A 24,592-nucleotide genomic window follows, 5' to 3' on the forward strand; every position below is an offset into this window, starting at 1 on the left:
TACAGTGTCCCAGCCGACAGGCCACCAACACCAGATGTGAATGCCAGCTGGCCACATGTGCATGAGAAAACCCAATAGTGAACAGAAAAAACTTTCTCCTAAGTTCAAAGTGATAACCAATATTGAACTAAATGAATATCTGTCCTAAACCACTGAGTTTTGCAGTGGTATGTTATGCAGCAAGAAATAGCTGACATAAGAGTGCTTTGGGGAACCCCTGGTGCAGGGGTAGGTGGGTGACGTGTCTCTAGGTGTGATACCTAGAGGGGCAGAGAAAGAACCCACACCGATTTAAAAAAATTTTATTGATTGATTTTTATAAAGAAAGTAAGGGGGAGAGAGAGAGAGAGAGAGAAACATCAATTTGTTGTTCCACTTACTCATGCTGTCATTGTTTTATTCTTGTATGTGCCCTGACCAGTGATAGAACCCAAAACCTCACTATGTTGGGATGACACTCTAGAAACTGAGCTACATGGCCAGGTCCCCATTTCACTTATGTGATGCCACTTTTCCAACTGTGTTCTAGAACCTGAATCTAATCATGAAGAAACATCAGACCAGTGGTTCTCAAACTTTCTGAAGTTGGGGTGCATTTAAAATTCCACAAATAATTGTAGGCACACTATATACAGATTTCTAAGAAATATGTTATAATAATTAAGTCAAATATTAAAGAAAAAAATAAAGTCCAAGCATGCTTTTATGGTAATTAAAAGAAATAAATATGACAAAATTAAATTTATTCTGACATTAAAAAATATTTTTATGTTACATTATTTGAGTTAGGCTTTTTAGAATTCATAAAAAAGAAGGGTTAAAAAATTTAAAAACAACAAAAAAGTTATCTTTTTATATATATAGAAAAATTCTTAGTAAGATTTAGTAAATTCGGCAGGTCCCAGCATGATTGTGTTTTTTCATTCTTGTGTACATGAGAAACATGAGCCTGATGTGTCCTAGTGATTTCTTCAGTATTTGGGCATATATTTGAAAGGCAAACTCTCATTTCCTCTCCAATACATTGAAGAATTCCTCTCTTTTTACTCTTAATTGTGTTGAGTGCAGAAAACCCCCACCATACATATCATCTTAACTTTACACCAAACAAAGGATAGAAGAAACTTGCCTCCAGTCTTTCCCGGGAACATGGGGGTAGTGTAAACAATCCAGCAACACAGCATAACAGCCTTTTGCAACCTAATAAGGCAAGTGAGGTGGGGGGTTGGGCAGACTGTCAGCTTACAGCCAATTCCCCACACCTCTGTTCCCCCAAAATCTAAACTCCAAAAACCCTGTTGGTGTTTTGGTCCCCAACAGGCACATATTTCTCTGGAATACCATAGGGTGCATCTGGAAATCTTCTAGGCTGCGCCAGTGCACCCTAGTGCACACTTTGAGAACCACTGCATTAGACAATGCCAAATATAAGGAACATTCTGAAAGTAATTGGTCAGGATTCTGCAAAATATTGCTGTCTTATAAGACGAAGGAAGTTTAAGGAGCTGCTCCAGATTAAAAGAGATGAAGGAGACATGGTATCTAAATGCAAGATGTAACCCTAGACTGGATCCTGTACTGGAAGGGAAGATGCTGCAAGAGCATTACTGGGACAATTCACAACATTTAAATGTTAGCTACTGTTCAGATATGAGTATTACATTGATGTAAAAATCTCATAAATTTGATAACTGTGCTATGACTACATAAAGTATTTTTATTCTACGGAAATGTTCCCACTCTTCTGTAGATGGTAACTTTTGCTGTGCTCAAAGTGAACATTTCATGTGAGTCCCTTGGATCTTAAAAGAGAGAAACCAAAATCAGAGTCACTAATTTTCAACGCTGGATATCAAGGCACTGACACTAGGAGCTGCTGTTTTCTCCTGTAGGGTGATTTCCACTGGGAGTTTAGTGCCTCTGCTCTGACTGTTGACATCATTGATTTCTTGTGCACTTGAACTGAAACGTGTGCTTGTCAGTTCCCTTCCTTAAGGAAGTTTATGACTAGACATAGCTGTGTTAATATCCTTCCTGACAGATGGTAATACTAACTCCGCATGTGGAGATGTCTGCATTATTGCATGCAGGCCAGATGACTGCACATACTAGTTGCTAGACCTATTGAAGGAATAATTGAAGTTTGTTATGTATGGCTATCTTGTCAGGGTCACTTTCTTGCTCTGATAAGGGTTGAAGTCATACTTCTCTATCAGTAGTGCCAATTGCTATGTTAGTCTTTATTTACTTTTGGGATGAATCTCTGTATCATCTTTTGATTTAGTTTTTCTGGAATTTTTTATAGGATTTATAATCTACTTTCACTGGTTATTTTAGAGTGTTCATCACTTTAGTAAGATACTAATTTCCATGTCTGGAACTTAGAATCCTGAACTTAAACCCTGGGTGTACACATCTCCCACTGATACATGATTGTTAGTTAGACTTTAAAAGAAGGCAACCTGAGACCCACATAAAAGCTTAAAAATGCTATTTGTTTGGAGCCTGAGAGAAGGCATTAAGGAGACCAGATTTTATGCATTAAAATTACCCTTGTCTCCCCAACAGGGACTGCTTTACAAGTAGCTCTCTAAATTTTCCCTATTCTTTGTGTAGCCTGTTTCTGGCATCTGGCAGCGAGAAGCAGAAATCATAGATGGCAGTAGTTTAAGTCAGACTCTTTTGGCTTGTTTAAAAAACTATGAAGTCCTACTCTCTAGGTTGCAGGGCTGGCTTTGAGAGATCTGGGCACTTTAAACTTGCCCCCTCCTTTCTCCTCAACACATTGGCTTTCCTTTGTGAGCTTGCTACCTCCTGGTCACGTGCTGGCTGCTGTAGCTCCAGGCATCATATTCTCCTGATAGTATCTAATGCACAGAGGAAGGTCCCTAGGGCCTTAATCCAAGAGGAGACTTTCACCCTTGAACATCCTAGCAGATTTCCACTTGCATTTCATTGGCCATGCCTTTCCATAGACCAGTCATTGATAAATAGGGGAAGCCTCCACTTGGGTTAGGTACATTGCTATTCAAACTGCAGAGAAGACAGTGACTGCTGGGAAGGCAGCCAACACTGTCCACAATTAAAGCCCAAGAAGCAGGAGGATGCACATTCCTAGGGCATAGATCTCTAAGGGAAACTGGAGACATCTGTAAGGAAGAGCCTCAGTGGACAAGACCATTGGAAATTGTTTTATGTACTCTTCATTAGTGTATGCCCAGAGACTGCTATCTCCTTATTAAACTGCAGAAAACTGAATCTAGAGCCCAGGAAGAAGAGGGGATGATCCAAAGTGAGTTTTTTTAAGATTGGTGTTATAGGGTTTGTGGTGGTATTATTTAAGTTGATTAGAACTCAATCCTAGCTCAGACTGCATCAAGGACCCCTGTTTTCATGATTTGTGGAATCTGATCCTGGGAAGGTTCTTCTAAAAGAGGTCTGTGTTTGGATCGTGTGAAGGACTTATTGACAGATGTGGGACCAAGGATATATACAAGAGAAATTATTCAGGTAGATTGATCTTCGGGCACAGCTTGCAAAGTCCATCATCCAGGCAAGTCTCTGAGGAAGCAGTTCAAGAATTGTAGCTGGAAAGCAAGGGATCAAGGACTAAGTCAGTGGTGGAAAGAGAAAAAAATCAGAATTTATGAAGCTGTGCTGGCCTTTCTCGGCCTGCCTCTGGATGTGCAGTGTCACACTGGGCTACTGTGGGGCTTCTATTCCTTTGTGGCTGTCATCGTAACTGATGACCAAGGGAACTGGAAGCTTCTGTTCAATACCACTGCTAACTACAAGCCCCATCGGTTCACTCTCTGTCAACATCAGTTTGAAAGATGTGTTTGAAGTGATGAAACCCCACACTCAGAAAAGTCAGCTGATATATTTGAGCATGTGCTTATGCAAGCCATTTTACTAGCCTTCATGGAGTAATGATAAAGTTGATCAGGAAATTGGCAATTACAAAGAAGAAAGCTCAGGGACAGAAGTGAACTTTCTGATGCTGTGCAGTACTTTGAAGACAGCCTCCCTAAGTTAACATTTGAACATGCATCTGAGCAAGCATTCCCTTGTTTACTTGAAGTAAACAAGCTTAGACATTATCTTGCTTAGATGGTGTTTATTTTTTAAGCATGGATAAAAATACCAGTCTGACATTACCTATGGGATCATTGTGAGAATCAAAATCTAGATAATATAAGTGAAATGCTTTGTAATTGTTAATTTTCTATAATAACGGATGTTAAAAGCTAGGTTGTTTCAGTATTACTAGTGGCAATTATTGGGGGGAAGTGTCAGTTCATCAAGTCAAGAATTCCTAGAAATCACCCCCTATTGACAAGGAAGGAAAAACGTACTTAATATAATTTTTAAAATTTCTTTTTGATACGTAAAAGGTTAAAGTTTTAATTTGACGCTTGGCTGTGCTACAAAGCAACCCATGAGAGGAAGCCTCAGGATAAAGGAGCTGTCTACATTTCAAGAGTTCAGTCACTGGGGAAGAAAATGAAAACAGAAGGAATACTGACCCGGAAGCAGTTATAGTGTCTCTAGTCTCCAGGATGATGTGACCCTGTGTCTGCTGTTGCCCTGTGTAGAGAAAGCTCAGTGAACAGTGATGAAGGTTATGATGAATGAACAGAATAGAATATTTCTTTGCTGTGTTCTAGGTTTCTCCTTTCTGAGATCTCTTCAGAAATTTATCTGTAATAGCACCACTGTTAAAATATCACCTTTTAATGTGATAGAAAAATATCTCTCATACATATAAAATTAAATAGGCACTGCCTGTGTTGAAAACTTTAAGTATGAAATTCTTCACACTACTGCTCATTTAAATAAAGCAAGTAAATTATAAAGTGGAAAAACCTATAAACCTTGCCATCATACCATTCACTCATTTTCTTGCTGATGTCTGAGCACCTGCTTATATGTCAGACACTGTTTCAGCCACTTGAGATAAACTAGTAATGAAAGTCAGCAAAGATCCTGACCTCATGGATTATCAGCAAACAGCAGAGTCTGACAGCAAACAATAAATAAATATGGAAACTTGCAGTATCTTGGAGTATGATATTCTCTGAAGATGACAGAGTAAGTAAGGGGATTGGAAGCCTAGATGGGTGAGAGGTTACAGTTGTTAGGTGGGAAGTCAGGAGGCCTCACTGAGAAGCGGACATTTGAAGACCATTCCCGGTGCACTTTACTGGCCCAGCAGGGGGTGCAGAGTTGAGTATACCTGCACTTCTGAAGGGTCAAGGAAGACCAGGTGGTTAGAGCAGAGGGCATTTGGTAGATATCTTTTGTTATGCTATTAAATATTAAACAATTATTTTGCAGTAGTTTATATTTCATTGAAAGTTTAGAGTGAAATCTTAGTTAACTTCTAAAATGAGCCAAATCCTAAACTGTTAAAAGTTGTAAGGAAATTGAAATGCTCTATTATTGCTGTTTTTTTCATTTTATGAAGACCACTGAAATAATTGGCTGCAAAAGTGGATCAATTAGTAAATTATCATTGGAGATGGATGCGGTAATGAAAAATAAATGCTGTTTTCCTTTTAGAAAATGAAGAACGCAGAATTTTTCTTTTTCCAAATATTGTAAATCTTTAGCCCCTTCAAAATTTTATTTTTATGTGGTAAATAGAAATAATACAAAATTGGCCATTTTAACTACACTTAAATATACAAGTCAGTGGCATTTATTGATTTACAATGTTGTGCAATCATCACTACTATTTCCAAAGTGTTTTTGTCCCCTCATACAGAAAACTATGTATTCCTTAAGCTATAACTCCGCATTCTTGATAGTTCATGTAAGTGAAATCATATAATATGTATACTTTTGAGTCTGGCTTCCTTCGCTTATCATATCTTTTTCAAGGTTCCTCAATGCTGTAGTATGTATCAAAACTCCATTCCATTTTAAGAGTTGATAACATTCCATTGTATGTATATACCATCCACCTGTTGTTAACAGAATTGAGTTGTTTCCACCTTTTCGCTATTTTGAGTAATGCTGCTGTGAAGATTGTATACAATTATCTTGAGTTCCTTTCTTTAATTCTTTTTGGATATATGTGTATATAGCTATGTGTCTATAAATATCTCTGTATATTTCTATATAGCTATATCAATAAGATAGATAGATGGATAGATAGATAGATGATAGATAGATAGATAGATGATAAGAATTGTTGGGTCATATGATAATTCTATGTTTAACTATTTGAATAACTACCAAACTTTTTTTTTTTTTTTTACAGAGACAGAGAGAGAGTCAGAGAGAGGGATAGATAGGAACAGACAGACAGGAACGGAGAGAGAAGAGAAGCATCAATCATCAGTTTTTTGTTGCAACACCTTAGTTGTTCATTGATCGCTTTCTCATATGTGCCTTGACCGTGGGGCTACAGCAGACCAAGTAATCCCTTGTTCAAGCCAGCGACCTTGGGTCCAAGCTGGTGAGCTTTGCTCAAACCAGATGAGCCCGCACTCAAGTTGGCGACCTCGGGGTCTCGAACCTGGGTCCTCCGTATCCCAGTCTGACGTTCTATCCTCTGCGCCACCACCTGGTCAGGCACCACCAAACCATTTTTGATAGCAGCTGCACCATTTTACATTCCCAGTAGCAATGCACAAGGGCTCCAATTGGTGAAAACTTTCTGGGTTATTTGTTAGTTTGTTTGGTACTATAGCCATCCCAGCAGGCGTGAAGTGGTATTTCATTGTGGTTTGGGTTTGCATTTCCCTAATGATTATTGATTTTAAGCATCTTTTTATGTGCTTGTTGACCATTGTATATCTTCTTTGGAAAAATATCTATTCAAGTCTTTTGCCTATTTTAAAATTGGGTTGTCTGTTTGTTTGTTGAGCTGTAGGAGTTCTGTTCCTGGAGAGTAAACTCGTACCAGGTTCATGATTTGCAAATCTTTTCTCCCATTCTGTGGATTTTTTTTCTCACCCTCTCTTTCTCTCTTTTTCTCCCCCATTCTTTTTCTAAAGGCTATTTTTTTAAAGAAGATTTAGGTTCACAGAAAGATTGTAAGTAAGATACAGAGATCCCCCATACAACCCTGCTCCTACTCGGCTCCCCACATTATCAACATTCCCCACCAGAGTAGTACATTTGTTACAATTGATGAACCTAAATTGACAGATCATAATCACCCAAAGTCCATGGTTTACCTTGGGGTTCACTCTAGCAGTTGTATACTATCTGAGTCGAGACAAGTGTATGACGACAGGTATGTGTCATTTAATATCATATTGAGTATTTGTCTCCACCTAATCATCCCTGACCCCCACCTTAGGCCTGGCCTGCTGCTGATCTTGTTACTGTCTCCATAGTTTTGTCTTTTCTATAATGTCATGTAGTTTGAATCATACAGTATTTAGGCTTTTCAAATTGTCTCCTTTCACTTAGTAATATGCATTTAAGTTTCCTCCATGTCTTTTCATAGTGTGATGGCCTATTTCTTTTTAGCAGTGAGTCACATTCCATTGTCTGGATATACCACAGTTTATCTGTCCATCTGCCTATGGAAGGACACCTTGGTTGCTTCCTGTTTGGGGCAGTAATGAATAAAGCTGCTATACATATCTGTGTATAGGTTTTTGTGTGGATATAAGTTTTTCAGTTATTTTAGGTAAATACCAAGGTATGCAGTTGCTGAATCTTTTAGTGAGAGTATGTTTAGTTTTATAAGAAACCACCTGACTGTCTTCCAAAGTGGCTGTCCCTTTCACATTTCCATCAGCAATGAATGAGAGTTTCTGTTATTCATTCATGAGTGTTAAACACTGCATGCTTTCTAACTTTCAGAAAAGATTAATTATGTTTTCTTGGAAATTGAGGGATAATCACTTAAACATAAGATATACCATTTGAAATTTTTAAAATTTTCTTCAAATTCTTCATCTTCTTTTATTGCCTGACAAAAGCATCATTTTATGATGTTACCTTTTCTCTGTAGCTCAAGGTCATCACACAATTGATATGAAGGCATGTTGGCTTCACTTGCCTTGGTGCAGCTCAAATACTTGTTTGATTGTTATAGAGCTGTCTCATAACTAACAGCTGCCCATTCTCAATCCTGTTACATGTTTCGTGATGTGATCTTTTCTGTATGGCACAGTGATCTTTCTAAGGACCTTTCAGATGGAGGCTTGAAAACTGTCTACCCCAACACACCCCCAGTGACTTCCAGAGACAGCGCAGATGTCCTGTGCCTTCCAAGGTGGCGTGTGGAGCAGCAGCACCCATTTTCAGCCTGTTCTCCAGTGCTGTTTGCTCCCCACTGCAACCCACTGCCAGTCTAGCCTCCTTACTCTGAGATGTCCCATGCCCACAGGGTTTCTGTTTGGAGATGCAGAGCAGAGGCTACATGCATGGCTAGTGCTTCTCCTTCTGCAGCTGTTGAGGCAGAGCCAGGAGGGCCATCTACTGTAGAAGGAACAAATCAGAGGATTAGATGGTTTTAGGCTCCAAGATCAATTCAGTTTCTCCACTTTCAGACTGATTATTTCTTACTGTTCACCTTTTTTATTGCCCCCTCCCTCTTCTTCCTCTTCTTTCCCATCACTGGTCTCTTACCTCACATTAGTTTTCTTCTCTATATGAGTTAACCTTCTTTTTTTTTAAAGCATTTATTTTTTTAATTTTATTTATTCATTTTTAGAGAGGAGAGAGAGAGGAAGAGAGAGAAACAGAGAGAGAGAAGGAGGGAGGAAGGAGCTGGAAGCATCAACTCCCATATGTGCCTTGACCAGGCAAGCCCAGGGTTTTGAACCGGCGACCTCAGCATTTCCAGGTCGACGCTTTATCCACTGCGCCACCACAGGTCAGGCTAACCTTCTTAGAAAGATTTTTAGCAACAACAACAAAACCTTTTTCTTCTTCCTGCATGGGATGCTCAATTTAGTAAAAAACTGCATCGATACGAATACCTAATTGCTGCCCATTCTGAATATTCTGTTTAATTGAAGATGTTTCTTAATAATTTTATTTTTTTAATGGGGTAACATCAATAAATCAGGATACATATATTCAAAGATAACATATCCAGGTTATCTTGTCATTCAATTATGTTGCATACCCATCACCCAAAGTTAGATTGTCCTCTGTCACCTTCTAGCTAGTTTTCTTTTTTTTTTTTTTTTTTTTATAATTTTATTTTTTTAATGGGGTGACATCAATAAATCAGGATACATATATTCAAAGATAACAAGTCCAGGTTATCTTGTCGTTCAATTATGTTGCATACCCACCACCCAAAGTCAGATTATCCTCTGTCACCTTCTATCTTGTTTTCTTTGTGCCCCTCCCCACCCCCTATCCCTCTCCCATTCCCCCCTCCCCCCCGTAACCACCACACTCTTGTCAATGTCTCTTAGTTTCAGTATTATGTCCCACCTACGTATGGAATAATACAGTCCCTGTTTTTTTCTGATTTACTTATTTCGCTTCGTATCATGTTATCAAGATCCCACCATTTTGCTGTAAATGTTCCGATGTCATCATTTCTTATGGCTGAGTAGTATTCCATAGTGTATATGTGCCACATCTTCTTTATCCAGTCATCTATTGATGGGCTTTTTGGTTGTTTCCATGTCCTGGCCACTGTGAACAATGCTGCAATAAACATGGGGCTGCATGTGTCTTTACGTATCAATGTTTCTGAGTTTTGGGGATATATACCCAGTAGAGGGATTGCTGGGTCATAAGGTAGTTCTATTTTCAGTTTTTTGAGGAACCACCATACTTTCTTCCATAATGGTTGTACTACTTTACATTCCCACCAACAGTGTATGAGGGTTCCTTTTTCTCCACAGCCTCTCCAACATTTGCTATTACCTGACTTGCTAATAACAGCTAATCGAACAGGTGTGAGGTGGTATCTCATTGCCGTTTTGATTTGCATTTCTCTAATAGCTAAAGAAGATGAGCATCTTTTCATATATCTGTTGGCCATTTGTATTTCTTCCTGGGAGAAGTGTCTATTCATATCCTCTTCCCATTTTTTTATTGGATTGTTTGTTTGTTTGTTGTTGAGTTTTATGAGTTCTTTGTATGTTTTGGATATTAGGCCCTTATCTGAGCTGTTGTTTGAAAATATCATTTCCCATTTAGTTGGCTTTCTGTTTATTTTGTTATCAGTTTCTCTTGCTGAGCAAAAACTTCTTAGTCTGATGTAGTCCCATTCATTAATTTTTTCCTTCACTTCTCTTGCCATTGGAGTCAAATTCATAAAATGCTCTTTAAAACCCAGGTCCATGCGTTGAGTACCTATGTCTTCTTCTATGTACTTAATTGTTTCAGGTCTTATGTTTAGATCTTTGATCCATTTTGAGTTAATTTTTGTACAGGGAGAGAGACTGTAGTCCAGTTTCATTCTTTTGCATGTGGCTTTCCAGTTTTCCCAGCACCATTTATTGAAAAGGCTTTCTTTTCTCCATTGTGTGTTCTTGGCCCCTTTATCAAAAATTATTTGACTATATATATGTGGTTTTATTTCTGGACTTTCTATTCTGTTCCATTGGTCTGAGTGTCTATTTTTCTGCCAATACCATGCTGTTTTGATTGTCGTGGCCCTATAATAGAGTTTGAAATCAGGTATTGTTATGCCCCCAGCTTCATTCTTTTTCTTTAGGATTGCTTTGGCTATTCGGGGTTTTTTATAGTTCCATATAAATCTGATGATTTTTTGCTCTATTTCTTTAAAAAACGTCATTGGAAGTTTGATGGGAATTGCATTAAATTTGTATATTGCTTTGGGTAATATAGCCATCTTGATTATATTTATTCTTCCTAGCCAAGAACAAGGTATATTCTTCCATCTCATTATATCTTTTTCAATTTCCCTTAACAATGGTTTATAGTTTTCATTATATAAGTCCTTTACATTCTTTGTTATGTTTATTCCTAAGTATTTTATTTTTTTTGTTGCAATCGTGAAGGGGATTATTCTTTTGAGTTCCTTCTCAGTTGTTTCATTGTTGGCATATAGAAAGGCTATTGACTTCTGTATGTTAATTTTGTATCCTGTGACCTTACTGTATTGGCTTATTGTTTCTAGTAGTCTTTTTGTGGATTCTTTGGGGTTTTCGATGTATAGGATCATATCATGAAGATGTTTCTTTACAGTCCGTTTTCTCCTCTATGGACTCCAGTTCACTGGGACTCTCTAATATTGGAATGGGGAAAAAATGCTGCTGAAAACCCTGTCATCTCTTAGGCACCTAGCCACAAGTTACAGCTGAGGAGTGCTGCCTATGACCTGAGAGTTACACCTGCCTCGGCTGACACTTTCTTCTAGTGTCGTTGATTTATGGCTCACTTGCTTTCATAAAGAGTTTGAAGTGCTGTATGGAAATATGTACTAGAGGATAAAATAAATAGTTGAGATAACTAGGACAAAGGAAATAAGGATAAAACAAAACTGGAACAAGAGTCACAAGAGAGATGTACCCTGGGCACTTGTACAGTTGTCGAGGTGACCTGCAGTCAGCTCTTAGCTTCCATGGGCTCCAAGTAAGGCATGAATTGTGATCTGTTATGTAACTCAGGGTATCCTTAAAATGGAAAACAGTCCAGTTGTTCCCACTTCGTTAGGCATTCTCTTAGATCCAATTTCAGTTTATTTCATGAAGCCTTACTGTGATTAATTACATGAAGCACCCTTGATGAGGAGTACCCTGTACAAAGCAGGGGTACAGTTCAGAAGCAACTCTTGATGGACCAAGCCAAAGTGTTTCAAAGGCAGAAGCAACTCTTGATGGACCAAGCCAAAGTGTTTCAAAGGTAGAATTTGGTACAGCTCAGCAAATTGAATCCATATTCTTTCTTGTAACTTTTCAAGGAAACTGATTGTAACAAGCAAGCTTTTTGATAAGAATGACTATGAGAATCAAAAGGTTGGAAAGGTGGCAGGAAGCTGGAGTCCAGCTGATCCCTGTTCCTAATGAAAGTCTAGTTCTTAAGCTTTGATGCACAAGAAGGTTAGGATTTCGGGTACTTGATGGGGCCCACTCACTGGCCTTAGCATTGGATCCTCTCAGGTAGAGCCAGTCTCCTATCTTCAGAAGAGGGTCTCAGCCTGGCTCTCCTAAGAGCCAGGAGGCTTCATAGTCATGCATGCTATGGATTTTTTTATACTGTGACCTTACTAAACTCACATTTTAGTTACTTTTGAAATATATTCCTTAGGAATTTTTATATAGACAACAATGTCATCTACAAATAAAGATAGTTTTACATTTTCCGTTCCAGTTTATTAATGTTTTTGTTTTTGCTTTACTTTTTTTTTTCAAAGGCTTAGAATACAGGTTAATAGAAATAAGTATTGAAAATAGACATCCTAGTCTTCAACCTAACCCTGAGGGTAAAGCAACAGTCTTTCAACATTATCACATTAGCTGTTTGCTTTTTATTGTGTCTTTTATTAGATTGGAGAAGTTCCCTATGTTCCTCAATTGCTGAGTTTTTATAATGAATGTATGTTGAATTTTGTCACTTTCTTTTTCCATAGCTATTGAGATGATCATATGCTTTCTTTTTTAACCTGCTTATATAGTGAATTACATTGATTGATTTTCATAGGTGAGCTAGCCTTGCATTCCTGGAATAAATCCACTCATGATGCAGTGTCCTGTCATGTATTACTAGATGGAGATTGTTGATATTTTGGTAAAGGTTTTTAGTTTAGTTTTTTGGTTTTAGTTTTGTATGCTCATGACGTATCTTGTAATGTCTTTATTTGGCTTTGGTTTTAGGGCAATGCTAGCCTCATAAATTTTTATTTTCTTTCTGGAAGAGTTTTGTAGAATGAGTACTATTTATTTGTCAACATTGTGACAAGATTCACTAGTAAAGCCATTTGGGACTCAAGTTTTCTTTGTGGGAAGATTTTTAACTACATATTCAATATCTTTAATTGATATAGGGTATCTGTTTCTTCTTAATAAGCTTGAGTAGTTTGTTTGTTTTTTGAGGAGTTTGTCCATTTCATGTAGCTTGTTGAATAGTTGATATAGTTGGCATAAGGTACAAATAAGAATTACATTGTAAAAGATAAAAACAAAATGTGATGTTCAAAGATTATAATGGGTAATAGTTTTAAAACAACTTTAAAACATTTCTTTTTGTAATTGTTATAGACTTTTAAAATAAAAAAATGAGTGAGGCTTTTTCTTTGATTATTAAATCATTTAGATCTTATAAAAATTTAGATAAAATCACTCACTTAGAGCCAGTAACAGAATGAAGAGTAGATTTAGGGAATTTGATCTTACTTAACATTTAGCTTTTTTGCTTCTGTCATCAGTTACCCTCATTTGCTTCTCTGTAACCAGAAAGCTTTTTTAAATCAAGAACAAGAATGGAAGTAGGTAAGAAAACGAGCAGCAATACAATTTTTTAATTGGGCGAATTAAGTCAGTCACAAAAGAATGAAAGATGATCCTTAAGCAAGTGAAAAGCTTGCTTAAAGAAAAGTGCAAGATAAAAATGCACCAAGTTATCATTTTTTTACTTACCATATTGGAAAAAATAAAAACGTCTGTTGAAATAACATTTGTGAACAAAACCAAAGGAAAACAAGCACTCTCATACATTGCTGCAGGTTCATGTGTGGGGTTTTAATCTATTCGCCTAAGGAGTAACTATCAAAATTAAAGATGCATGTGCCATCTTGTTACTGTAACTACCAGAATGTATCCTAATTATGGTAAGTTATAAATGTATAAAGCCATTTATTGATGTATTGTTTATAATAGCAAAAGATTATAAGTAACCCAAATGTCCACCAACAGGGAATTGATTAAATAAACTATTCTATGTCCATTCAATGGAATATTGTTATTATAAAAGTCTGTGACAGGATTTCCAAAACTAAAAGCAGCAACTGTCTCATTTTTTTGGTTTGTTTTGTTTTAAATTTAAGAGGGAATGAGAGAGAACTGGGCTGTTGGGAGAACTCACTTCCTTGTGACTGTGGGAGTGAGGTTCCCATGTCCTTGCTGGCTTCGGGATCTCGGTCAGCTCCTTAAGGCCTCGTCCTACCCGGTGGCCCTCTCTCCTCATGTCAGCTCACTTCTAGTCAGCAGGAGAATCTCTTTAGTTTGCGTAGGTGGACTCATATGTGAAGTAAAGTAATTCACAGGTCCCACCCACACTCAAAGGGAGGGATCTACACAGCGCATGTGCATCAAGGGTAGGAATCCTGAGGCATCTGAGCCTCCCCAGGGTCCAACCCATCCTTGTGCAGCTGAAATTACGTTCCTTTCACGAGCTCTTGTCAGCAGCCTTCCCAGCAGTATGAACTACTCTCTCACCTTCTTACAGCAGTGTATATCACTGTCTTACTCTGCCTTGGATTAGTGAAATAAATGCTTAGTGTTCAAGGCTTTGACGTAATCTGAACAAACACACTACTATCTTAGGAGTGAGTGGTAAAGATATGTATTTCATCTTGGCTTGCCCACTTTCTATGTATTATTGAGGTAGCTCTTCTAAGACTACTTTGAGTTGTATTTTAATGTTATTGACAGTTCTTGAAGGCCTGTCATTCATTTTCTGAATGTTAACAGTCCACAGTGGCATGTTTTGAACACATCTGCTTACTAGTAAGCCACTTAGGGATTTTGTAACATGAGCATAGTTATGTTTGAATCAGGGCAAACAAGGATTACAGAAAAATCATATATATTAGAGGCAGGAACAAGGTTTAAAAGAGCCTACAAGGTAACTAGAAGACAGTTTGACTTTGGGTGGTGGGCACACAATGCAATATATACAGATAAAGTTTCAGAAATGTACACTTGAAACCTATATGATTCTATTAAGTTATGTCACCCAAATAAATTTAATTTTTTAAAGAAGTCAATATTAGGGACAGTATGACTCCAAAGTACCTCAATATGGGAAGTAAAGAACATGGGGAACAGGAAGAATCTAAGAGTGGCTGTCTTCTTGCAAGGTCCCCCCAGTGCCTGGCCACTAGGAGGCACTCAGTAATGTTACTGCTTAGATACCTGTGAACTCTATGGTTTTTTTAAATCAGTTGTTTTGTTTCCCAATTGTAGCTGGTGCTCACGATAAGATTGGTTGGGCCTTTGGCCTAGGATTAGAAAGACTGGCCATGATCCTCTATGACATACCTGACATCCGCCTCTTCTGGAGTGAGGATGAGCGATTCTTGAAGCAGTTCCGTTTGTCTGATATCAACCAGAAGGTGAAATTTCAGGTAAAATGACTTGTAAGAATCAAGTAAATAACAGTAAAAATGGTTTTTAAGAATTGAAGGGGTCATGTACTTGAAAAGAAAATTACTGGATTAAAAAATATGTGAATTAGCCCTGGCCGGTTGGCTCATTGGTAGAGCGTTGGCCTGACGTGCAGGAGTCCCAGGTTCGATTCCCGGCCAGGGCACACAGGAGAAGCGCCCATCTGCTTCTCCACCCCTCCCCCTCTCCTTCCTCTCTGTCTCTCTCTTCCCCTCCCGCAGCCAAGGCTCCATTGGAGCAAAGTTGGCCAGGGCGCTGAGGATGGCTCCATGGCCTCTGCCTCAGGAGATAGAATGGCTCTGGTTGCAATAGAGCAACTGACCAGATGGGCAGAGCATCGCCCCTTGGTGGGCGTGCCCGGTGGATGCCGGTTGGGCGTATGCGGGAGTCTGTCTGACTGCCTCCCCGTTTCCAACTTCAGAAAAAAATACAAAAAAAACCCCCAAAAACGTGAATTTGAAAAGAGGTTTTATATAGAGGTCCAGAAATACCCCACAGGAGTTCATAAACCTTCAGAAATTATATGTGGGAAAAAAAGATTTATCAAGCTCATTAGTCTAAGCAGAGAACCAGTTTGGGCTTTGTTAATGACTATTTTATTATTATGAAATATTGATCTTTATATCTGATCATACTTTTAAAGTTTAGTTTTTCTGACACTAATATAGACATTGGCTTTCTTATGATTAGGGTTTGTAATGTGTACCTTTTTCTACATTTTACCGTCACTGTGTCTATTAAAAGTGTATCTCTTATAAAACAGCATTAAGTTGAGTCCTTTTTTTAACTCATATTTAATTTGAGTGTTAAATACATCTTATATCTAATATAATTATGTGAGATATTCTTGGGCTTAATTCTATTATCTATCCTTTTATTTTTTTCCCCTATTTCTCCCTTTTATTTTTTATTTCTTTATTTGGAAATTGCAGTTTTTAGGGGGAGATGTTTGTTTTTATATTCCATTTTAGTACTCTTACTGTTAATTAGTTTCACCATTTTGTATTATTTTTAAGTGGTTATTCTAGATTATAATATGCGTTGTTAATTCGGTTCACTTTGCCATGAGTAACTATTACACAAATTCAATTAACAACCTTACAATAGTGTAATTCTTTTTATGCCTCCTTTTTATTTGTATTATCATATTTTATTTCTTCATATATTTTAACCCCATCATATATTGCTCTATTTGTTTCATATAGCCAATTGTCTTTTAAAGAAATTTATAACTATATTGTTCTGTATTTCCTTGTAAGTCTGCTCCACACTGACTATTCCTTTCTTCTGACCTTAATTTAAGCAGTGTTCATTTCCCATAAATCTGAAGCACTTTTAATAGTTGTTGCAATACAACATGACTTCTTTTCAGCATTGTTTTATCTAGAAATGCTTTTATTTTTTAAGAATATTTTCAATGAATATAGGTGTCTAGGTGGCCAATTTTTATGATTATTTTTTTTTCCTTTCAGCTCGTTAAAGATGTCCTTTTACTGCCTTTATCTTCCACTTTGGTGTTCAGCAGTTTGACCTATGTATAATTTTCTGTCTGTTACCCAGCTTGTGTTGCATTGTCTTTCAACTGCCATGGAAAATTCTCATCTACTGTACAGCTTCCAACAGTTGTACTCCATGTTTAAAAAAATTTTTCAGACTGCAACTTTATGTATGTCAGACCATTTGGTATTATTCCATAGAACTCATATTCAAGTTTGTTTGTTTTTTTATTTTTTGTATTTTTTTTTGTATTTTTTCTGAAGTTGGAAACAGGGAGGCAGTCAGACAGACTCCCGCATGCGCCCGACCAGGATCCACCCAGCATGCCCACCAGAGAGTGATGCTCTGCCCATCTGGGGTGTTGCTCCATTGCAACCAGGGCCATTCTAGCACCTGAGGCAGAGGCCATGGAGCTATCCTCAGTGCCTGGGCCAACTTTGCTCCCATGGAGCCTTGGCTGTGAGAGGGGAAGAGAAAGACAAAGAGCTTCCTCTTTGGAAGTGGAAAGGAGGAGGGGTGAAGAAGCAGATGGACGCTTCTCCTGTGTGCCCTGGCCGGGAATCGAACCCGGGACTCCTGCACGTCAGGCTGACGCTCTACCACTGAGCTAACAGGCCAGGGCCGTGTTTTGGTTGTTGTTTTTTTAATCATTGTTTTCACTCTGTGCTTTATTTTGGACAGTTTTTATTTTTTTATCTCCATTTACTAACCTTTCCTATTGTGTCCAGTTAACCATTAAGCCTGTTCAGTGAATTAATCATTCCAGATGTTGTACTTCTCAATTCTACCATTTCTACTTGTTTTCATTTAAGCGTTTTTATTACTCTGATGAAATTCTCCATGTTCTCACCCATTTTATACATTTTTCCTTAAATTCTTTAGCATATTCATAATAGTTATTTTCAAGTCCTCTATTTTAGGCATTTAATTATTTATTATTTTTGTATTCTTTATTCTTCTTATGGGTCACACTTTTTTGCGTTTTCACTTGTCTTACTTTTAAAATTATGTTTAAAAAAATACAGAAGCTGAGGTAGATAATGTTTTTTCTCAGAAAGCTTTACCCTTTCTCCTGTCAGACAACCAAGGAGATTAGGCCAGATCTCTTATTTCTAGTCAGGAGCTGGTTTTCACATCTGGTTTGTTGAGATGGTGAGATCTGGCCCTGCAGCAGTTTTGGATCTGTGCACGTGAGGTTATCAGATCTCTCTCTCTCTGCTTTCCACTCAGTTGGTAGCTCCTTCCACACTAGTACTTGCTAAGCAAAAATATTATGAAGAATGGGCTTGCAGTGCGGGCTGTCTCTCCATTTTCCAATTTGCCACACCAGCCAGTGATTGGCTGATAAAAGTTTGGCTCATTTCTCCTTATTCCTGCGAATTTTCTTTACCAAGAGCAGGCCCCAGTGGTGAAAGCAGCCCTGATGTCTGTTCACCCTGAAAGAGCTCATCTCCCTTCAGAGTTCCATTTGTTTAGACTGGTGTTCAGATCTCTTCAATATATTATATGACTAATAATATTGATATATTTTTTAATTTATTGGTTTTTTTCATTATTATAGTGGGACTGAATTTTTATTTTTACAACCTTTTGCATCTTAACCGAAAGTGGGCCTCTTATCAGTATAATATTTTGTTTTTATTTTAATAGTCTTCTTTTTGTTTTTAATTCTCATCTCTTTCACCCCTTCTTCTTTGGCCACCATCAGCTTATTCTTCATGTCTGTGTGCCTGTTTCTAGTTTGCTTTGTGTTTTAGATTCCACATATAAGTGAAATCATACGGTATTTTTCGTTCTCTGTCTGACTTGTTTCAAGACTGGAACTTCCTATCATTAATTTAATTTTTTAGTTTCATCTTTAATGGCCTTTTTAAATATCCCATTTTTAAAAATGTAAACTATTTATTTTTAATCTAGTACCAGGTCCTCCTAGGTAAATTTAGAATAATATTTCATCTAAATAATCAAAAGTAAAACCCAGCTAAGCATCTAAGTTTTTCTCATTTAATTTTTTATTTAATGTCATTTGTGTAATCGTCAAACATGGATGGGACAGCAGCCAGCATAGCACGAAGCAGTGTGCCCTGCAGTGTGCTGGGCAGCGTGGGTGAGGAGCATGCTGCTGCCACACGTTAGTGGCTGAAGTCCAGTTTTCACTGTACTCACATTGCCTTCTCTTAGGAGACACAGAGATCTTTAGGAATAGACTATGGGTCTTTTGTATGAAGTATCATTTTAAAAATCTTTTCTGCCTTCAAAGTTGAAAATCAGTGCACTGTTCTATAATTTATATAGTTGCTCTTGTAAAATAAACTTAAAGACTTCTGGCAGGACAGTTCAGCTTTGATTGCTGAAAAAAGTATATATCTGCAAAATACTTTGTCTTTTGTAGGTCACAGAAAGCCATTTCCTAATTATTCACTTATACTATAATTAGTGTCTATTAATTATATTTTTGGTTAGTTTCCTATTACTGATTTAACAAATTACCACAACCCTAGCAGTTTAAAGTATGTCTTTATCATCTTACGGTTGTAGAGCTCAGAAATTCAAAACCAGTCTGACCCGGCTCAAGTCAAGGTATCAACAGACCGGGTCCTTTGGGAGGTGCTCAAGGAGAATCCATGCCCCGCCTTTGCTGGTTTCTTTTTTTTTTTTTTTTTTCTTTTTGTATTTTTTTCGAAGCTGGAAACCGGGAGGCAGTCAGACAGACTCCCGCATGCACCCGACCGGGATCCACCCGGTATGCCCACCAGGGAGTGATGCTCTGCCCATCTGGGGCGTCGCTCTGCCGCAATCAGAGCCATTCTAGCGCCTGAGGCAGAGGCCACAGAGCCATCCTCAGCGCCTGGGCAAACTCTGCTCCAATGGAGCCTTGGCGCAGGAGGGGAAGAGAGAGACAGAGAGGAAGGAGAGGGGGAGGGGTGGAGATGCAGATGGGTGCTTCTCCTGTGTGCCCTGGCTGGGAATTGAACCCGGGACTCCTGCACGCCAGGCCAACGCTCCACCACTGAGCCAAGGGCTGTCCTTGTTCCTTGCAAAGAGCTCTGCCTTTTTTCTTCTCTTTCCTTCTGTGTCACATCACCTTCCCCCTGAATTTTTTTCTCCCTCTTACAAGGCCTCTTGTGATTACATGGAACCCACCAAGATAATTCAAAATAATCTTGACATCTCAAGATCCTTTCTTCATTGCATCTGTGAAATTCTTTTTGAATGTAAGGTCATATGTTTATAGGTTCTAGGGATTAGGACATAGGTACCATTGGGAAGCCATTATTCAGCCTATCACACGCACCTTTATATATTCATTTTCATCATGGCACATTGCTTGCCTTCAGATATAACAGAACAGATTTTGTTATTAGTTGTAAGTGATATAGATAGTATGAAAATGTTGGCAAGTTTTAACTATTGTGGTCATGGTTATGTATATGAGGGTAATAAGAGACTCATTTTTTCACTTAAGTGTTGGCCTGTCTTAAGAAGAATAGTTAACATGATTATAATACTATGCAGACTCTTCCCTAGAGTGGAGGGGAGGGAACCAGTGTTGGGGAAAAGGTCTGCCAGCAACTGTGCGCTGTGGCGTCCCTGGGTGCCGTTTGGGATCGTATTGTGTGGGACTGGCAGGAGGCAGAAATTTCTCTTCTCTCATCTCCTTCAGTGCCTCTTAGACTGCTTCAGGCTCTCTTGGCTTCTCTGGGATCTTCCTCTGCGTAGTCTCCGTGGTCTTGTAATTCCATCCAGTTAGCTGTGATGGCCCTCTTCTAGGTGCTAGTTGATTTATTTCACCCAAGGCCTCATCTTTGCCATTCTCTCCTAAATACCTTGAAGACTACTGTTTAAATGTAATAAGTAGGAAACTCAAGTTATAGTGTGATTTTGATTCTTGGCTTTTTTTTTTTATTTTGTCTTCAATACTTGTTTTTTGTGGCTCTCTTTACCCAACCTGTATCAGTGCTTGAAATAAGTGAATGAGCAAGCTGGTGTCTTTATCATCCAAGCGTTGTCTTATTCTGCACAAGAGATATGTGTCCCCTGCTCCAGCTCCCCCAGCTGGGCTCATTCTGTGCTCTTGTGTATATGTCTGCCACCTCCCACAAAGTAAAATTCACTGTCAGTGCATTGAATTGACTATTCAATAATCTAACATTTGTTAATTTTTTAAATGTTCTTTAAACAGTTCTGAATTGTGAATCAATAGTCTTACACAGAATAATACTTGTTATTGATAATTACATATTAATCAACATTGTCAATTTTATTCACATATTTTACTTAAAAGTTATTAATTCTCTATGTGGCTATAGTTGCTCACAAAGTTAATCCCAATTTGATGAAGTAATTCATGAGTGATGATTATTATCTTTCTTCCCAGGGAAGGAGTTTCTGCTGGCTGTCTTTTGTGGACATAGACTATATTTATTCCTAACTCTGGATAACATGACAAATCCTTTCACTGCAGCAGGAATAGATGAGAATGGTTGGCTAGTGACCTGTACACCTGTCATGTCAAACCCTATGCAAGATCACAGTCATCATCGCTAGTGATTAGCACTCATTTAAGCCTTACTCTGTGTTTAGCATTGTGCTAAATGCTCTACTTGCCTTAACTCAGCCCTCTTTACAACCCTCTAAGTTTAGTTACTATTACTCTCTCCATTTTACAGATGAAGAGATGGTAGCTGATTGGTCACTGGGCAGTAGCACAGTCTGTTTATTCAGGGCTTCGAAGAGCCATTTGTTGAAGTTTTGAGTATAAAATACTGATTATTCAGAGCTAAAGGTTTTAAATTTTTCTGACAAGTCCAAAGATAAGCATATAATTTATAGAAAACAAGGCACTGAGTTTAAATTATCTAATTTATGAACTTTCTGGTAACAAGTTATCTGTATTATGCTTCTCAAACTGTAATGTACGGATAAACCACATAAAGACTTATTAAAATTCAGAGTCTGTTAAAATTCAGAGTATGCTCAATGGGGGCCTGAGATTCTGTACTTATAACAAATTCCTAGGTAACACTGATACTGTTGGTCCATGGACCACACTTCAAATCTACATAATGATGGACAGAATCATCTTATGTGTCAAAGCTCTGTTATCTCATCTGTAAAATGAGATGATAAATGAAGGAGTCTTCCCAAGTGATTACAGTCACTTTCTCCTCTTTGCACGGTGAACTTCAGTTTGCCATAACCATCACTATAAGCAGGTCTATCATTTGTGATACCTTTTGCACTAATCTCAAAAGTGTTTTCTTTCTTCTTGTCCTATATTTTGTTACCATGAATTTCAGACTGCAGTACTTTGGATTTTATGAACTGACTAAGCTGTTCCTTCCTCTTCCTTTCTTTTCTTCTTTCTTCATTAATTTCTTTTTGCTTATTCATTCACTTGTTCTTTTCTATTTGACAGTGTGACGGGACTGCGGAAATAAAGTCATATGGTTTAAATACATGTTTAAAAATTCAGCTTAAGTCACAGATGGTTTTGTATACTTTAGGTAATTTATGAAGAGAAAGTATTAATATTTAAATTAGAAATAAATAGAACTAGAGATGATGAAAGATGGGACTGAAAGCACAGAGAATTTGGTGGGCATCTTCAGGGCAGTAACTATAAAAGGTTCTTATATCAATTCGTTCATCTCTGAGGTCAGTCATGGATAGACTCCCCAGGGGAATCTGTCAGGGTTGATCCTTGCTCTGCCTGTAGTACCCTGCATCAGCAGTGAGTGCTGTGTTATATGAGGACTGGGAGTTTCTCAAGACCAGGGTTGGTCCAAGGCTGATCATTTTTCATATTTTATGTCTTCTGGCAATCATAGTTCAGTGCATTATACATTTTATACATTCATTTGTTTAGTACCTTATAACACTTGCCATTTGTTGTGTAATATGTCCAAGTCACTGAACTATTGTACATACTTTGCCTATATTGTAGCTTCCATTCATCGCAATCCACTGGAGTAGTAGTATAAACCCATTTTATATATGATGAAACTGAGGCTTGGAACCACTCCAGAGAGCTCCTAATAATGAACTAGCAAACTGTTAGACTGATGTGCTGTTCTGGAGTCAGTAACATGAAAATGAAAGTTCCTGACTTTAAGTTATTTTCTTCAAATCTACATTTATCAAGAGATAATTGTAAAATAATAGGGAGATACAATGATGGAGCAATACATAGGGTAAATGTAGAATTTTGCTGATACTGAGCGATGCATGTGGTGGAGGCAAATTTTTCTTTTTTTTTAATCCTTTATTTGCTAGTGAATTTTCTAAGCTCTTCCATGTTCGTCCAGAATTGTACAGTGGTACCTTGAGATATGAGCATACCAATATACAAATTTTTTAAGATATGAGCTGCGACACCGTCCATATTTTTGTTTAAGATCTGAGTTAAATTCCGAGATACGGCCCTGGCCGGTTGGCTCAGTGGTAGAGCGTTGGCCTGGCATGCAGAAGTCTCGGGTTCGATTCCCAGCCAGGGCACACAAGAGAAGTGCCCATATGCTTCTCCACCCCTCCCCCTCTCCTTCCTCTCTGTCTCTCTCTTCCCCTCCTGCAGCCGAGGCTCCATTGGAGCAAAGATGGCCCGGGCGCTGGGGATGGCTCTATGGCCTCTGCCTCAGGCGCTAGAGTGGCTCTGGTTGCAACAGAGCAACGCCCCAGATGGGCAGAGCATTACCCCCTGGTGGGCGTGCCAGGTGGATCCCGGTCAGGCGCATGCGGGAGTCTGTCTGACTGTCTCCCCGTTTCCAGCTTTATAAAAATACAAAAAAAAATAATAATAAAAATAAATAAATAAATAAAATAAATAAAATAAATTCCGAGATACAAGTCATGATTTAGGAAGCTGCCACTAGTTGACGCGTTGGTGCATGGGTCCAGTATCGGCAGCAAAACACCAGCATCTTGTTCTGTCTTGTGTTACCTGCAGAATCAAGTCGAATCTCGTGCTCTGTATTTGTTCTTGCATCATTTTTGTATTATTTACTAACTTTTTCTGTGTGCTATCATGGGGCTGAAGAAAGTGAGTGTAAAGGACAGTGATGAGAAGAAGAAGAGAATGATGTCAATAGAAGTAAAGAAAGAAATAATAGAAAAACATGAGTGTGATGTATGAGTGATTGAACTGACAAGGCTGTACAACCACAATATATCTATAATTTGTGCCATCCTTAAACAGAAGGATGCCATCAAAAGCACAAATCCAGTGAAAGGAACTACAATTCTATCCCAATTAAGGACAAATATCCATGAAGAAATGGAGAAGCTTCTGCTGGTGTGGGTGAAAGAGAAAGGAGCTGGCAGGAGACACAGTGACAGAGACTGTAATATGCAAAAAGGCACGTATTATTTATGGCAACTTGAAGAAGAAAGAACCATCAACCTCAAAAGAGGCAGCAGAAGATACGTTTAAGGCTAGTCATGGCTGGTTTGAGAATTTCCAGAAGAGATATGACATCCAGTCATTGATGAGGCATGGTGAAGCTGAGAGTGCTGACGTTAAGGCAGCTGAGGAGTACATTGCACATTTTGCTGCGCTTATTGCAAAGAAAGGCTACATCCCCCAACAAGTGTTCAACTGTGACAAAACAGGATTGTTTTTGGAAAAAAATGCCCTGGAGGACTTTCATCGCTGCAGGGGAGAAGAAGCTATCAGTCCATAAACCCATGAAGCACCATCTGACCCTTGCATTTTGTGCAAATGCTAGCGGTGACTATAAAGTAAAGCCACTGCTAGTGTATCATTCTGAAAATCCTCAAGCCTGTAAGACTCACAAGATTCTTAAAGAAAAACT

At 38.3% G+C, this 24,592-nt stretch overlaps 1 protein-coding gene and 1 non-coding gene across 10 annotated transcripts in view; one reads left to right on the top strand and one right to left on the bottom strand.

Moving 5' to 3' along the window:
• Window positions 1-24,592, top strand: part of FARS2 (phenylalanyl-tRNA synthetase 2, mitochondrial) — a 672,513-nt gene that overhangs the window by 373,016 nt on the left and 274,905 nt on the right. For all 9 annotated transcript variants that reach the window (XR_010730403.1, XM_066268413.1, XM_066268417.1 and 6 more), the window contains one exon: window positions 15,084-15,244. Coding sequence is in view for 8 of the 9 variants with exons in the window: in XM_066268413.1 (XP_066124510.1) it covers window positions 15,084-15,244 (161 nt within the window). In the remaining variant the exon portion in view is untranslated. The remainder of the gene's footprint in view (window positions 1-15,083; window positions 15,245-24,592) is intronic.
• TRNAV-GAC (transfer RNA valine (anticodon GAC)) lies at window positions 17,328-17,403 on the bottom strand. Its single transcript has one exon. It is a non-coding gene; the product is annotated as a tRNA-Val (tRNA).

The sequence above is a fragment of the Saccopteryx bilineata genome, chromosome 3, assembly GCF_036850765.1.
Source record: "Saccopteryx bilineata isolate mSacBil1 chromosome 3, mSacBil1_pri_phased_curated, whole genome shotgun sequence".
Taxonomy (NCBI): Eukaryota; Metazoa; Chordata; class Mammalia; order Chiroptera; family Emballonuridae; genus Saccopteryx; species Saccopteryx bilineata.